Source organism: Ostrinia nubilalis, chromosome Z (genome assembly GCF_963855985.1).
Source record: "Ostrinia nubilalis chromosome Z, ilOstNubi1.1, whole genome shotgun sequence".
NCBI lineage: Eukaryota > Metazoa > Arthropoda > Insecta > Lepidoptera > Crambidae > Ostrinia > Ostrinia nubilalis.
The window spans coordinates 10,001,968-10,019,152 of NC_087119.1; the positions used below are offsets into that span (position 1 = coordinate 10,001,968).

At 37.3% G+C, this 17,185-nt stretch overlaps 2 protein-coding genes across 2 annotated transcripts in view; both read left to right on the plus strand.

Annotated features, from left to right (window-relative positions):
• The window catches only part of LOC135086939 (discoidin domain-containing receptor 2-like), a 105,382-nt gene extending 99,254 nt beyond the window's left edge, over positions 1-6,128 (plus strand). The window contains exons 12-17 of the mRNA XM_063981763.1: positions 2,134-2,252; positions 3,254-3,412; positions 4,184-4,276; positions 4,566-4,707; positions 4,946-5,050; positions 5,925-6,128. Of these exons, the coding sequence (XP_063837833.1) occupies positions 2,134-2,252; positions 3,254-3,412; positions 4,184-4,276; positions 4,566-4,707; positions 4,946-5,050; positions 5,925-6,128 (822 nt within the window). The remainder of the gene's footprint in view (positions 1-2,133; positions 2,253-3,253; positions 3,413-4,183; positions 4,277-4,565; positions 4,708-4,945; positions 5,051-5,924) is intronic.
• LOC135086940 (epithelial discoidin domain-containing receptor 1-like) lies at positions 1,039-6,128 on the plus strand. The gene is made up of 7 exons (XM_063981764.1): positions 1,039-1,077; positions 2,134-2,252; positions 3,254-3,412; positions 4,184-4,276; positions 4,566-4,707; positions 4,946-5,050; positions 5,925-6,128. The coding sequence occupies exons 1-7, from the start codon at positions 1,039-1,041 to the stop codon at positions 6,126-6,128; spliced, it is 861 nt and encodes a 286-aa protein (XP_063837834.1).
• Positions 6,129-17,185: the final 11,057 nt, after the last annotated feature.

Sequence of the window (17,185 nt, forward strand, 5' to 3'; positions counted from 1 at the left end):
GAGGATCTTGATCTTCGTATAAATTACAACACAACACCAGCAAACTTGAACACGGGAGGATAATTAAATTTGATCGTGACATACCCGTGAAAGTTAATAGAATTGCCCTATGTTGTTTTAGTATGATGGAATAAAAATACGCCTTTTGTGGGGCCACGCCGCATTTTTGAGGTTTGTTTACTGTAGCCGCTGCTGTCCGTTGTTCCGCAGACCTCTGCCGAACAACTGAACAAACAATACTTTAATTCCATTAGTTTCACGATTTACAGATTCCGTATCTATTCTAGGTTGTTTGCTTTCCTATACAGCAATAATAAAACAATTGAAAACTTTGTTACAGTTGAACTGAGATATTAACACTATATTTTCAGGGAAAACATTTTTAGAAGTGACTAAATAATAATAAATATCTCAAATTAGCTTTGTTCATCTTTATCGTAAAGACAAACAAGCTGAACCACTCACTATGAGTTAATAATAGATGTCGGCAATAACACTATTAATAACAATCTTATGTAAAATGCGATTTTGATGATTTCTTGTCTTTACATTTACGTCACCTGGCATAGATCACAGCCGACAGCCTGATTAATATGTGTAAGAAATAATTTTAAGCGTTTTTAATTTTTTTAAGAGCTAGGCTACTTAAATACGAGGCGGTTATTAGCCAATCCTCCTAAAACCAGTCCTCGGACCCTCCATGCCCTCTGAGGTCACGTGACCAGAATCGTAATCACCCCCACTTTTATCAGGGCGAACCGTATTACATCATTTTAATGCAACAGAAACTTCGATAAAGCAATGCTTTATAATATATTGCTCCTCCTAATGACATCATAAAATTTATTGAAATTACAACCCATAAATTAAACGTGAATGTTACGAGCAATTGCTAGTGACGTATTAATTTAATAACTTTTAGGATTGTTGGAAATTCAGTCACGGAGTTCACGGATATAGGCTTATTATTGAACAAGGGTTCTGCCTCCGTAAGATTTCGAGTTTCCATAAAAAGTTCCTCTCATATACTACGGTAAAATGGGGTTACTTTCAACAGGTTTCAGAAGTTTTTTGCTGGTACCTTTTTAACATTCAAAATTGATTGCAATAAAACAATTTATGCTTTATAAAATGTATAACAAAAATACTTAGTTACTTATTTATTTATTAATTCATTGCTATTAAAAAACATATAGGTATATGTAAAACTAGAGAATCTTAATCAAGCATAATAATTATTCAATCTACTCACGTGCTAATTTACCTACTGGTACGTATACCTACCTACCTGCGTATTTATCTTTTACAATAATTTCTTCTTTATGTTTAAAGGAAAATTAATTCAACGCCCCAGTTTTGTCCACACACACTCACACAACTATTTGATTCGCACTTTTAACTGATTGATAAAAAACATCAACCGCCTGCCAGCCTAAAAGTACCTACCTACTTGTATAAATCCAGAGCGTGTATCAAAATATTCACACTGGAGCGGTTCGATTTCTAAGCGCACCTCAGTTCTAAGCTGAAGTAGGCTTTTTCTCAAGGCCTGCAAATCCGCTACGCGCGAAACCATTTTCCACGGTCGGTAAACTCAGAAACTGGGCCAAAGTAGGCTTTTGCAAAATATACAGGAAATTCTCTACCCTCCCTCACTATATTACGTGCTTAAGAACTATTTCCCTGGAACTTCCCACGTGCCGAGGAATAAAGATGGAGTTCCGAACATCCTTTTTATCTATTTTTTAAACGCTTTGCATGGGGATCGTTAAACGGTTCAGCGGTCGAGTAGTCAATAGGTTGGACAGTTTTCCGCTAAGGTTTTGTCTACTAACCCAATTCCCAATTTTAGATTTGATTTATAAAGATATTTGCGATATTTCTTTACTTGGATAGGTACTCGTATAGGTGATAGTTTTTTTTTTCGTTATATGAGCTTGCTATCTAATTCCAATGCATCTCAGCGGATGCAGCTATGCGATCTACCTATGGTGCAGCGAACTTGCCTAGATTGCAATTCACTCGTCCTTTGAAGATTATTCTCGTTTTTGTTATAATGGATTCATAAGTAGCCCTAGTTAGTGCTCATATTTTATCACGATAGTTTTTTGATAGATGTATTTTTGTCCCCAGCTCCAAATTTGCGAGACGGATGGTATCGAAGAGCTGAGCGACGAGGAATCCCCGAACGGAGGACAACGCCGCCTTGTTGTTGTCAAGACCCTGTGGCGCGGGTGCCATAACGACGTCAAGTGAGTGTTGCTTATCTCATTCTTAGGCTGGGTTTCACCATCTTACTTTGACTGTAACAAAAGTCAAAAATCTGTCAAACTCCATACAAAAATCACCGGTTATCGCTATAGTTACGGTCAAAGTTTGGTGGTGCAACTCAGCCTTAGAGTTCAATATAATTGAGGACTGAAGAAACGTTAGCGAACTCGACAATCTGCTGCTGTTGGATCACAAAAGGAGTTCAATTTGAACAGCAGGCAGAATTATGTTACGAGAAAAAAAGTAAAACTAAAAATAAATAAGCATTAACTCATTGATGTTAGGTACACCAGCTTGCTACATTCTGACACTGACTGCTGAATAGATTTGTGCAGCTTCCCAAAATGTTCGGACTCTTTATAGTGATTTTTCGTATTTTTTATTTCTATGATACTTACTGTGAACTGGTTTCGTCAACTTTAACGTAAAGTGTAGAACACAATCGGCCTGCAAGCGACCTCTGTTCTGGGTCAACTCATACAAAGATCTAGTGTAGGCCAGGAATGTTATGGATATCCGTAACCGTAACCGAAACTTTCGGATATCCGAAATAAAAAAATATCCGAAACCGTAACCGTAACCGATTCAAAAGTTTCTGATAGTTTCGGATGTAGGTAGTTTAAATTGTTTTTGTATAGCATTATATGTAAAGGCATAGGTAACAGCCTGATTTACCTTTTTAATGCCATCTAGTATCAATTTAATTTTTTTTATTACTTTTTACTCGATGTATAAAGTGTGCGGCCATGATTGAACCGTGTTGTCCAACTATTGCAAATTGCATTCTAAAGCACAGATATCCGTAACCGTAACCGAAACTTTCGGATATCCGAAAAAAAAATATCCGTAACCGTATCTATAACCGAAACTACATATCCATAACATCCCTAGTGTAGGCCCTCTTATCTGGGACACATCCCCGAATCATTCCTGACTACAGTAGCGTTAATTGTATAGCTATAAGTCGCTGGGGTTGTTCCAGGGCGGCGTTTGCCCGGGAAGCTACATGGGGCGCAGGCCTGAAGCACCCACAACTCGCCAGAGTTCTAGGTTTGAGCCTGCTAGAGCCCCCATGCGCAGCTCTAGACCGCGGCAATGCCGTACCACTGCCTACGATATTGAGACAGGACAGGAAATTGAAGTAAGTACCTGAAACACACTCACCTCTTGCGGCGCTCCCACGACAAAGCTATTGATTTTCCAAAAAAAAATACGTAAAATAGGAAATTTTCTCTAGTTTTAGTTTCTCTAAGTATGTTTTATCATAAAATTAATCCGAAAGGAAATATTTTAAAAGAACTGCTACTAGGCAGCTTTTTTACCTGAGATCGTCCGTTTACCTGTTTGTCCGACGGATCAGCAAGCTGAAACAGCGAAGATAACTACACTGTCTAAATTAAATAATTATCTTTCAATGAACTAAATAATATTATCTTGATCTGCATTCAATCTCCACAATACCAGTCAACCATAAATTTTTGATACATCGTAATCTTATCTTACCAACTTGAATAGTCGAACAAATACCAATTTAACGTTCTCGGTCCCCGCCTAACGGAAATTGAAATTCCTCGTATGCGCTATTGCATTGAAATGATAAAGTCGATAGGTACTGTAACCACGGCAGGCGTACGTCCTGTATCAAGATGAAAACCTTGCTCTTACACTAAAAATGTGAATAGCATATTCACAGAATGGATTCTTACGTAGATATCTACCAGGAGCAGTCATATCCTGAAATATTTGTAAAATTGAGGCTCCACTGCCGAATTTCTGGGTCGAATTGGACCACTTATAAATATCATCATCATCATAATTTCAGCCATATGACGTCCACTGCTGAACATAGGTTATAAATATATTTTGGCGAATTAAGTACCTACCTACATTAATTTTGTGTTCATCGTTTCAGTTATTCCAGTTTGATTCACATATGCTGTCAGATAGCAGCAGGCATGAAGTATCTGGAGTCATTCGAGTTAGTACACCGGGATCTCGCGGCCCGGTGAGTAAATTTTACACGCCAGCATTTTCTTGATTGAGATATAAAGGTCAGTCAGTCAACCACTGTCCACCAGTATAAACAAATAGGGAAGTTACAGCCAATAGGAGCTGCCAAAACTGATAAATACTTAATAGAGCTGATTTTCTATCGTTATTTTATCAACTACAACGAAAAACTGAAAAACCGGACAAGGAAACAACATTGTCCATTTTCCGGCGCTTCACTATATGTAGGTACTTTTTTTTGTTTAAATGTAACTTTTTGTTTAAATATAACTTGCATATTCCAGAAACGTCACCGTCAGTGAAGATCTCAACGTTAAAGTGTCGGACTACGCCATGTTCTGTGAGGAGTTTGTAAGCGACTACCACGTCATGGCTGACGGCACCCGGCTCCCCCTCCGTTGGATGGCCTGGGAGAGCTTACTATTGGTAAGTGACACTTAAAATATTAAGATAATTATCATACTACAATACTACAGATACAACCCAGTAGTAAAGTAACTTGTCCCAAATGACACTTCGAATTTCATCGGCATAAAGAGCATAATTATCCTCACAGTGCGTTATTTTAGAGAGCTATTAGAGTTGGAATATAGGTAGGAGCGCATTGAATTTGTTTTTCTAATACCGAATTCGAGCAACTTACTCCCTTTTTTTTTGTTTCTAGGGAATGTACTCCCCAGCAAGTGATGTATGGTCATTCGGCGTGACCGTTTGGGAGGTCCTCACCTATTGCCTGGACAAGCCATTTGAGGAAATGAACGATGACCAGGTAAGTTTTACCACAACCCTTAATTTCCAATGACAATCCGATTCTCCTGCAAAGTGATGAGTTAGCGTAGCATCGGTGCTCGTAGTTCGTAGCAAATCTCGTACTCTCGTAGCACATTCGTAGACCGTTCCGTAGCGTCACCCGATGGGCGCCATTGGGGCGCGAGTTATATTTTTTCTTGACCAATCCCTTTGCGCTAAATTAAGATAGAAAATTAGAGTGAAGATAAATAGAAAATTGGAGTAAGGGGCATATGTACCTCCTGTACTCACATACTGAATAGACGGTTCTCGAAGAGGGCTCCAGCAAGCTCGATGTGAGCAATTCGCCTGGACTAAAGATTACGCTTCTTAAGGTTAAACACGGCTACTAGAGAAAGAAAGAAAGTAACTACCGCAAAATTATACATACTAGATGGCGCTAGTGCCTTTGTGGCAACAGTTAATAAAGAATATCATTTCAATTTCAAACATACTATAGAGGGTTATGGCTTTATGAAATTTAAAAATAATCTTATAAGTCGTTTCCTGTAAAATTATAAAATGAGTTGATGTGTCTTTGTTGCACCGAAACAGCGAGTGATAGGCTAAGAACTCACGGCGCGATTTTCACCCGCGCCCGCGACGGTTGTGGAATTGCGGTTTTATTTTAAAAGTCACGGGAGTGGTTATTTGCGCGGTTATTCTAAGAACTCACGGTACAAAATGGTCGCCCGCGCCCGCTGCGGGCGAAATCCGCGTCGTGAGTTTTTACATTATCTGCATTCTACAGAAGCTGCGGGCCCGCAACCGCCGCGGGCGCGGATGAGGGCCCGCCACGAATTCTTAGCCATAGACTACTATGAAGATGTTGTAACAGCGTGTGTATCACCCAGGTGGTGGCCAACGCGAGCGAGTGGCGCTGCGGCGGCCGCGGCGCCCGAGTGCCGGCGGCGCCGCCGCCGCGCTGCCGCCGGGAGCTCTACGACCTCATGCACGAGTGCTGGCGTCGCGAACCCTCCCAGCGGCCCCGCTTCCACGACCTCCATCGCTTCCTAGACCGCATGACCCACGGGTACAAACCACCCGCAAACCGCTAAAGGTACACGATCACGTTAGAATATAATTATTTATTGTAATACTTTTGTATGCCCATTTTAGTGTATCATTCATTTAATGTTAAGTAATTCCATTTTGTTATAAGTTCGTTTATGTATTCAAGGTAGTTGACACCACTCGTAGTTTAGTTTTTTAGTTTTATAATGCAGAGATTACATTTTTCTTGTTGTTGAAAACTGGATTTGGAATATAATGATTAAACTTATCAAGATGCACAGAAAACACTCAAAAATTAGCCATTGATGAAAATTGCAAAAAATTGTGTTTTGGCAACTGTTCAAAAGAATATCAGAGCACTGTGGTGGCAAGCACCTAACAAGCTTGTATTTAGTATTTTGTAATCTTTGGTGTCAAGTACCTTTAAAATTATTTAAAATTGACTTCGATGTGACAGTTGTATCACATTTAATATTTTAAAGGAAATATCAATTTATTTTAAAGTGTGTCTGATTGTGTGTATGTTTTTGCAGTTTTATTTGTCGTATAAAACATTTAACTCGTGATCCTTGGCTATAACGACAATTTAACAATTCACTTGCGTCATTTTTACACTTCGAATTACGACACTTAAATCAGTCGAAGTTTAAAAAAAAGATCATTCGAAAGAAAAATGGCGAATGTGAACTGCATACAAGTGTTATGTAAATATACAACAGATTGGAAATACAGCCTGCTCTAGGGTGCTAGCGAACTGAATATGCAATGTTTTAGCGAGCTAAAGTGCGGATAGTGATCTTGGTCGAAATATTATTGAGGACAGTCTTCAACACGTAAATTATTTAAGCCAAGATTTTTCAGAAGATGAGCAACATCGTGCATTGTTATAAATAAGAAATAGGAACTACCATCAAGCAGTATTATGGTCATAACCACGCTAAAGATGATGGATAGGATTTAATGACAGTTCGTAAACGTTGACAGAAGTGCTATTCATAACTCAGTACCAGTTCAGTACCAATCAATATACATGATAGGTCGTACTTTCATCACATCTAACGTGATTCTGTATTTACGATCTTGGGACATTTTGACAGTAATCAAATGCCTTATACACCAGTCGAGACCTCTACGAGAGCTGACAGAGTCATTTCCAGCTATCATCCACATCCTTAATAGGATATCTACTTGATCATGACTTAAAAATAATATTCTGACTGACAAATCATGATTGGTTTGACACGAAAAGAGACAAAACGTAGGTCACCAAATACAACTGGAGGCCACCTCGAATGTATCCACCACGCAGTGCGCGCGCGCAATTCCGTACAAAACTAGTTTTTAACCGACTTCAACAAAAGGAGGAGGTTCTCATAGTCACTAAAGAAATAGATGATTAACGCGTACACATAATACATAACTATACAATAGAATAAGAATAAAATACATACTTAATATGATAAATTCAATAGTCTACACTAGTAACATACGCGAATAATATATTAACTATAGAATTAAGGCACCCAATTTTAATCACAAAATAATCACACAATATTTATCACTTAGGTAAAAGCACAATTAGAATTACTTGCAAACTGACGCAATGCTTGCGGTTATATTTTGCAAACTAAAACATTGACAGTGCGAGTAGAAGGTAGGTTTTTTCTTTATAATAGGTATTGTAGCATTATTTCTACATTTAAATCACATTACAGTAGTTTTACAGTTATTGCACAATGATAGCATAATCCATATTAGCGTAATATAAAGTGGTGGGTACAAACCATAAGCCAACTATCTTTCTGTCTTTTAAGTACAGTACTGAAAAGATATGAATATACAGGAATTCATTTTCTTCTAGTACATCATCAAGCAAAAGACTACTTTAGCACCTTATGTAGTCGAATAACCTACTTGCGACTTTTCACTGTACGCTGGATACTTCCCCACACTTTCCATGGCATTTGCAGAAAATAATGCATTCGCTGCTATTCATTTCTGGTATCCCGCAGTTATTCTATTACGCATACCACCATCTATACAGGGCGTATTAACTACATGATATACAAGAAATCATAAAGAACTACATGACTGCAGTTCTTGCTGATATACCACAACTGTTACTATGGATCGAAATTGTAATTTCAAATCTTAAAACCATTTTTTTACTCCAGATTTATGTATTTTTAATTAAAATAAACAATTTTGCTATTACAATCTCTCAAACTTATTTTCGTTCACGCAAAAAAAACAAAAGTTAAATCGGCAATTTAATTTTATTAAAGAAGAGAGCGTTTGCATTTTTTCTGCTAAAATGCCTGTAAGTAATGCTTTATAATTTATTTATTTACTTCACCTTTTTACTTGACTATACTCTCGATGCCCTTTCTTTAAGTTATTTACATTCAGTTAATTAACGATCTTAATATGGAAGCATGTACTCGTATTTTGGTTGGGTGACAAATAAAGGCGATTTAACATCTCACAATAAAATTAGTCAATTGTCTCAAATAACAATGCTTCAACAAACCACGTTTTGACGTCGTGTGGTGTAAAATGGCCAAACAACTCCTCAGCTCGTCTACTTTGATACCGATATTTTCGAACCGCACTAATAAGTGCCCTTTAGTGATCTATGCACCACAAGAGGTGCACATTTCTGCCAATCGTCATTTCATCATTGCTGATTTGACTGGATCGGATTGGAGGGTAGGGGCCTGTGCCCTGCAATGTATTGACTATTTTAATGGTGAAGGCAATATTAACAACACGCTACGTCGCCGTTAGTCACCCATTAATTTACAATTATGTTTAAATAAATTCTGACGTGGAGGACCCGATGGCGTGGCAGGTATCGTCATTCGACTTGATCGCAGTGGGTCCCACGTTCGATTCCTAGTCGGAGCAATTTGGAAATAGATCTCCTAGTTTGGCTCGCGTCTAGAAGATGCTCTAGCAAAAATCCGTTGTCTGGTACCTCACAGAAAATGCATTATTGTATTTCTTTACTTCGAGGTCAGAGAATGTCTCCGGAATATATTCCCCAGGTCGGCAATATTCCCAAAAGCACTCATAGAAGTCAAAGTCAAAGTCAAAATTTCTTTATTTGTTTAGACTAATAAATAGTTCTTACAAATCGTCATTTTGCTCTTAAGGAGCCTCTACATGTCTCTTAATCTTTTTACCCTACCAGCGCTTCGAGACCAACATTTGGCAAGTGCTGAGAAGAAGCGCCGCAACAAACTCAGTCACCACTGTCTGCCGGTTAATATGCTCTAGCAAAAATTAACATACATATTAAAGTAGGGTAAACTTCCAGTCATTAGGCGCTACCAGTTATTAGACAGAACTCTATAAAACCATTATCAAGGTTGCTCTAAAAACCGCTGCCACTGATCTTTTCATAGAATGGAATCAGTTGCAGTGTTCCTATTTTAGAGCAACTTTATTATTATGATTTTATTGTGTCTGTCCAATGACTGGAAGTTGACGCTATTGAGACGTGCTACCGGGAATACTGCCGACCTATGGAATGTTTCAGGGACGGTACATCTCTATACAAGATCAAGACATCGGTATTTTGTATGGCGCATGTTTTTTACCGTTACCACTGGAAACTTCGCACGGGCACGACGGAGTTTGCAGTGGAGGGGAAGGGGTGGGAAAAATTCTTTTCGTTAAATGGATTATTTTTCAATTGGCAAACTTTATATTTTCGTTCAATTTATTCATTTGGACCAACTTCACACTAAACTCACACCAAGTCTTTTTAAATCGTGTGCACATGACGCTATCTATCCTTGTGTGTGCACGAATTGAAAAGCCCCCACCCACACGGGAGGGGTCAAATTGATTAGTTAAGCCTAGGTTAAGCTAATTGGCAAATTATTTTTATTTCTCAGGCAACGCTGCATGTACAGTTTTAATTTCAGTAGACCTGAGACAAGTTTTTTTGTGACTATAGTGTGACGTTGGTCTCCTGCGGTTAGCCGCTTTACAATGTCTTCCATATTAAGATTATTTCGATTTAGTTGCAATTTGAGTCCCCGTAACAAGTATCTGTACTGCCAGACATACGGAACAAACGGGGACTGCCACTAACCTTCGATTATGATACGTTATATGATTTATACTTAATACGTGATAATATTTTCTTTACTCACATCCCAGTGCCCACTCTAGTTGTAGGATGCATCGAGAGCAATAAGTGCCAAGCATTTGGATCGTACTGTTTTCCCGTAGTTAGGGGGGTAGCTAGGTTATGTTTTGATTTGTCGTCTTTGACGCGGTCTCAGGGATGCGTGGGTATTTTGGTGAGCTCGCAATACCTTAATATCTGTGTAACTGTCTGGCACTGGGTCACTGTCGTTAAAGACGCCTTATACTTTGATTTGGTAAACAACCGATTCAGTGCTTGGCATCGTTAGATTTTAAGCTGACATTTTGATTGGCCATTAAATGGACAAGTCAAAATGGAGAGCCGGGACAGATAGGCTCTCAACCTAGTAATAAGAACTAGTTAATTACAATACCTAATTAACTGAAAAGATACTTTTTGAGAGCCTAGTTTGTCAGCCATCTACATAGGCATTGATTGAATAAATAGGTACGAAATGTATTTCAACTAAGCGCTAACACAATAGGCTACATCGGTAGTAAAAATACTTAGAACAAGTTTATCGGATCTCATAATAATTTAATAAATTTAATTAAAACTTAGTGTGCAAAATGTGTTTGGTGCACTTATTACGTGGTGGATACGTAATGAAATTGGTCTGTTGTCAAACGTTGTATGGTGACTATGAAATATTTGCGATATTGTCACTCAGCTGGTCAATTTGTCCGAGGTTCCGCGCGACTCGTGTACGTACATTTTACGCACTATTCTCAAATTACTCTCCACTTTATAATGTGATTAATCATACACACTATTAAAACAAGTACATTACAAATAAATAGCACCTAAAGTAGCTGTACCTTTGATAACAATGCGTAAAATCTGTATTAATGTTGTTGCTCACTCGGGCAATTCGTACAGACTGGATAGCATAAATACCGCTATAATAAAATCCGTATTCAGTGTAGTAAGTAGGTAATTAGGTATTAATGTAAGGATTAGATAGATTAGCTGTACGATTAGTGCTTTGCTATGCTCTGTCCGCTTTCTGAACAACCTCGGGGTTGTGTCAGCAAGCTCACAGCGCCGCTACTATTTAATGGAATATTGTGTAACATACACTGTGTATTACGTAGATAGATGTCAATATTATCGGTATTTTACCGGGTATTGATATATTAAAATAAGGAGGGAACATATTTTTGAGTGGCTCTTTCTATCGTGTAAATATAATGTGCCATACAATGTCATTGGCCATTCAGAAATATGTTCTCTTGTCGTTGGGTGTCGCTGTCAGCATTGCGTATGGATACCTAAACTTACACGTTCTCAAAGCTAATTATGAATTGGATTTATAAATTACATGGTTTATAGGTCTAATTATTACGATGTTCGTGAATCTGTGTATGCAGGTTGTTTCATAGTAATGTTGTCAGAGGCTTCTACACGCGTACTCCTTCACGCTATCCCCAGCGCCCTTCGCCTAGCGCTCCCACGATCTTCCACTCACGGCCTTTGTGGCAAACCCCTACCCTAGACGCTAGTCTCTTACACGAACAAATACGAGTATTCCGTCACCCGATATCCTCAAACTAAACACTGAAGATGCGACACACAACATAAGGAGTATTTTGTTCGTGTATCTGAATAGTCCTTCTAGTTCGGAGGCTGGGCGTATGCTGAACATCACTTACAGCGCTTTGGGGCTCGTACGTACCCCCCTGCAATGAGATATATCAATGGCAAAGCGAATTGTTTATTCCTAAAATAAGATCTTTGGCGTCTTACGTAGGTACCTATATAATATCGTCTACCATTTCAGAAATAATGACTAATAACCAGGTACTCCAAAATAACGATTCTTCGAGAATGAAGAATCTCATTGCCCAGAAAGTTCACGTACGGGCGGCCTCCGAGCTATAAAATATCCAAAGTCTAACTCCTATTTTTTTAACCTGTTTTAAATGTTAAGGTTGTATACTTCAGAGGAGGTTAGCCTCCTGGGCGTTATTGGCCCCCTGTGCTTCTTGTTTTCTTCGATCAGGCATTCGTGAGGCCGCGGGGCGCTCCTCCGCAAATATGGATGTTAGAGCCCAGCTGAGAGAGAGTATTTTAATATCGCGTCGCGGTCGCACCGCAAAGAAGGGCCAATTTTATTCGGAGGTGATTTATTCTTTAATATCTGTATTTACGGACGCGCCGCGCGGCCTAGCCTAGTAAGGTGACAAGCCGAATTACTCGTGTAACTAACTACTCTAGTCTTCATCAAGCCTTGTGGCCACATAACGTAATAGTTAAGGGTACATTATACACTATATATGAATGTTTACTAAATGTCACAGTGTAATAATTGTTGTCACAGTAATTAGATCCCAGTGATTCCCCAACACTTGCCCCGAATTCATCGAAAACACTAACTCACCGAACACTACACCGTACTTAATAATTAAAATATATTACGCACTTTACACGAAATTTATGTCATTAGATTAATATAAAGCAATTTCAAATACACACTTGACAGTTTATACACTGCTGGCTAATTTCACGCCATTTTAAATTAAAACACCCGGTTGAAGGGTCCTCTAACTGCATTTATAAAAGTATCGCCGGAGCAAAATTAAATTCAAAAATTCTGTTTCGGATTTAAGTAGCTTAAACATTAAAAATATACAGTAATTAATTAATACTAATCAATAAATACTCAGTCGTAATACTGTCACGTATGCATCAGCCAATCCACATCAGCAATAGTAGTGGATTCACAAAACATAAGACATATCTACCACATCTAACTAAGTCATAGCCCTAGTACACCTTTTTAGCAATAGGTTCTACTTACCTATTTGAAAACACGTATCTGACGCATAAATCGTAACCGAGATTCCACGATGTGGCAGTGGAGTATAACATAATACTCGTAGAATGCGAAAAATATTGGGGACAAAATAGATGCAAACGTGACAGGTGTTACAACATCGAACATACTGACTGCTTCTCACGTCCAGTCTGTATCACAACCGGCCTATTTATAAACTTGATATTTCGATGAATGGGGTGCTTGATGTTCCTTCGATTAACAGATAAGGTATTTAACGTATTGATGTGTCCTTTTTGATGTATCTTGAGCTAGCGGCGCGAATGAGGGGAAGTTCATGTAAGCTACGTACTTATGTAACGACTTGTCCCATGATGTAGATTGCAATTTGTCAATAGGGTGTGTCCAGTCATATTATACACAAAAAAAAAGTGAACAACTGAAACTATATTCTTTCTATATTGTTTATTGTATAATTTATCTACTGCCCCGAATGAGTTCTTACACCTTTCAGTTACTTCAATTCCCTTTGTAAATAAACGTGTATGCCGTAGGAAAATAAGTAAGTATAAGAAAAGTAGGAATTTAAGGTAACTCCCAAGGTTTGTAAATATTGTTTCGTATAATTTTGAATATAGTTTCACGTCCTGCATTTGTGTACTTTATAACTGGGCACACAGTAAACCGCTTTATATGTATTACATTAATAAGTTAATTGATAATTATTTTGTAACGTACGTGCTATTCTCAAAAAAGCAATAACCAATTAGTTGTGAATATTAATGTTTAATGTGTTTTAGACATAATAAATAATACAGTAATAATTAAAGCTAAATATATTGCAGTCTGGCAGCACCGGGCTAATTCACAGTTTAATCGTTGCTTCTTCTCAAGTTTAGTATGGAAACCGTCTTTATGGTGCTCTAAGGGTGTCCATAAACTTCGCAACAAATATTTAAAAGTACGGACCCCTCTTATGAGTAAGAGAGATGCCACACGGGCGTTGACCTTGCAGTGCGTCGCCGCAGCGGTGCCGCAGCGGCAACACACCGCAACGTCAACGCCCGGGTGACATCTCTCTAAGGCGTGCGGGAACCCTAAAAGCACCGCGATGACGTTGATCTAAAATGAACGACTATTTATTTATTGTTTCACTCGGTTGGATGAATATTTAATTCGTTACAATATTTCTTCAATATTTTTTTTAATTATTAAGTTACTTACATTACCCCTTATTGCGGATAACAGTATTCAAAGTAGGGGTATTTGGCGATATTTTGATTTCCCTTTTTTGTGAGTATTTTTATAAAGGAAGCGGACTGCATTATAATTTACTAAATTATTAGAATAATTGTAAATAAGGGTGCGGTAGAGCGAAGACTCCCGCACTATCAAAATTAAACTATTACTGTATTGTTTGTTGTGTCCGTTAGTTCTTTAGCGTCTGTGTCGGGTGGTATCAATCGTCACACGCACCAGAATTGTTTACGCGAATTCCAATACTACGTATTGTACAATTTACTAACAATAATAATTCTGAGAACCAAGATTATTTATGCCACCCACTTTATAAATATTATGCTAGGTTATAGTTAAATGACGGAATATTAATCCACTGCTTATTGTAAGGTAAATAATATAATGATTTGATGTTTACCATAACCGATTGATGTTGTTAATAGGTTAGTTATCTCCAATATTAGCCGCAGTAATAAATATATCGACAATAGAGATCATGACTGGGTAATGAAATCGAAATTCTATTTAGTCCGTCAGATAGATAAAAAAAATTTTGGACACAAATTTTTTTTTCATAATCGAATAATTATTTTACAGTACCTAAGTATTATATTTATTTTATTTGTACAAAAAACACATACCGTTTGCTCGTTTGCCTCCTATCACATAAAAAAAAAAAAAAAAAAAAAAAAATACAGAGTACAATCAACAAGTTACATTTACAACCAACAATAAATACAGTTTTAATCTAGATTGTAATAAATATTGAGTTGAGATGTCGCGTGACGTCACTTTTGATTAAAAAAATCTATTCAAGCGTAACGTAACGCGTCATTTCAACTCGATGTAGCACTGTTATTATTTAATTATGAAAGAAAATAAAAAATATGAGTCTAATATTTTCTAATTATCGTTCTGACGGACAAAAAATTGAAATTTTGTCATCTAGCCTATTAAACATTATTATCTTCTTTTACTGTGTACTTAAATGTCCGTGTACATATAGGTACAGTACTCACATCTAATTTATATTAGTTGTAAAATATGCATTTATAAATTAAATTGTTGTTACATATATGCCGTAAGTTAAGCTGAGACAAGTGGCAATCGCGTCACGAAGTGTGCATGACGTCACTCACTCCTCTCTTGCACCCCTAGCTCGCTCCAAACCCTCAAGGCATAATTAATAATATTAAAAGAAAACAGGTTAGCTAAGGAAACCGTAGATTAAGTAAGTCCTGCAAGAATGTATTTCATTTTATAGAGTTAAAAATGTATTAATTAAAATAACATTTGTATTTTAAAATTATTGTGTATGGTCGAACGAATCACTAATTTTTATTATGAGGTTTGTGTACAACGAATGTTTACATGTTTTGTAAAGGTACTTAATTCAAAGATTGCATTCGCTGTCGTGTAACTCGAAAACTGGATTCGGGATAATTGTACGCTGTCTCACTCGCACGCACGGGCCAGGCCCACCCTCTCGCTCTGATACGGCCCAGTTTTCGAAATACGTGCACGATGCAATCAATATAATAATCTGTGTTTAATGTTCTTTTATTAAAAAATGTGTTATTTATCTCATATTGCCCAATTCACTGTCGCTTCGATTTCATTAGTAATATTACATTTTAATATTAACTTTTATAATATACATCTTATGTCCTAATTTTGACTAATTTAAGAGTGGTGTCACTTTGTTAATTAAGATATTGTTAAACGTAGTGTAATTTCCATAAAGATCTCTTACACCGCGTACGTTCACTCGACTCGTGTTTGAACCAACGTTTGAACCACTGCACAAGTAGACGACTACAATATTTAGCCACGGAATCTCGCTGAAGCACACTCATTTCTACTAAAAGTCGAGTAAACCGGCTGGTTAATTGATCCTTTTATCGTAATATCATATCATCATAACTCGTTCTAAACCTCATGTATGAATTTCATCTTAAAGTTCTTGTTAAAAAGTTATTTACTCTATCTGTATTTCTACTGGTTTTAACTTTTTGGCGTGATAATAAACGATAAGGGGTGTTTTAGTGGGCCTGTGTAGACCAAAGCTAGGTTATGATGGAGTATGGTTAGAGAAGTGCCGCGGAGTTCGAGGATTGGCCTACAAAATGACCCCTTTATAAGTGTTGGGACCAATGATACAAACAATCGAAATTCGCCACGGCATTGGCTATTCTGACTGCACTCCGAGAGCCTCGGCTCTCGGCCGCGGTCATGTTTTTGGCAAGTTCGTGTGAAGACAATATTCTTCTATTAGTAGTTTCATTTAACGGCAAAGCCTATATGAACCGCCAAAATTCTAAACGTTTGCTCACATAATTATAAATTGCCAATGATGGTTCATGAATCACTAAAATTATAGTCACTTCATAAAACATGTGTTTATCCACATGTGTTCCCTATTGTAACTAAAATATTATCTTTGAGCAAATTTTTGAGCATCGTAAAATTTATTGTGAAACATGAAGATGTTTTGCATCTTATAAAAATGCATGATAAGAATGGGAAGGGTTTCATAATTTCATTGAATACGTCAAACATATCGACTTTTTATTTTATGTCTTTCACTGTCTTTTTTCTAGCATGGAGATGTAACGTGCTATCCGAACTAATTTCATTGAGAAATCGGAAAATTAACCATTAAATGCATTCCATACTGCAAAAATAGTACTTCATCTCAATTGCATTTTGCTGAATTCGCAAACACTGCAGTGGTAGCACGTCTGCACTTATGCTTCTACTTTATCACTGATCACTCTATAAATGAAATCAATTCTGTAGGTACATAATAAATAATCAAAGACTTTTAAGGCAAAATGCCTTCTTTTTATGTAATTTTAAATGTTAAAATAAATGTTGATTAACATATCAATATATTGTTGTTTCATTTATGTAACACCCTTATTTTT

Coding starts and splice junctions, on each gene's coding strand:
- LOC135086940 (XM_063981764.1), top strand. CDS start 1,039: ATGGGGTTACTTTCAACAGGTTTCAGAAGTTTTTTGCTG. Junction 2,253..3,253: donor GGGTGCCATAACGACGTCAA/GTGAGTGTTGCT, acceptor GGGTTGTTCCAG/GGCGGCGTTTGCCCGGGAAG. Junction 4,708..4,945: donor CCTGGGAGAGCTTACTATTG/GTAAGTGACACT, acceptor TTTTGTTTCTAG/GGAATGTACTCCCCAGCAAG.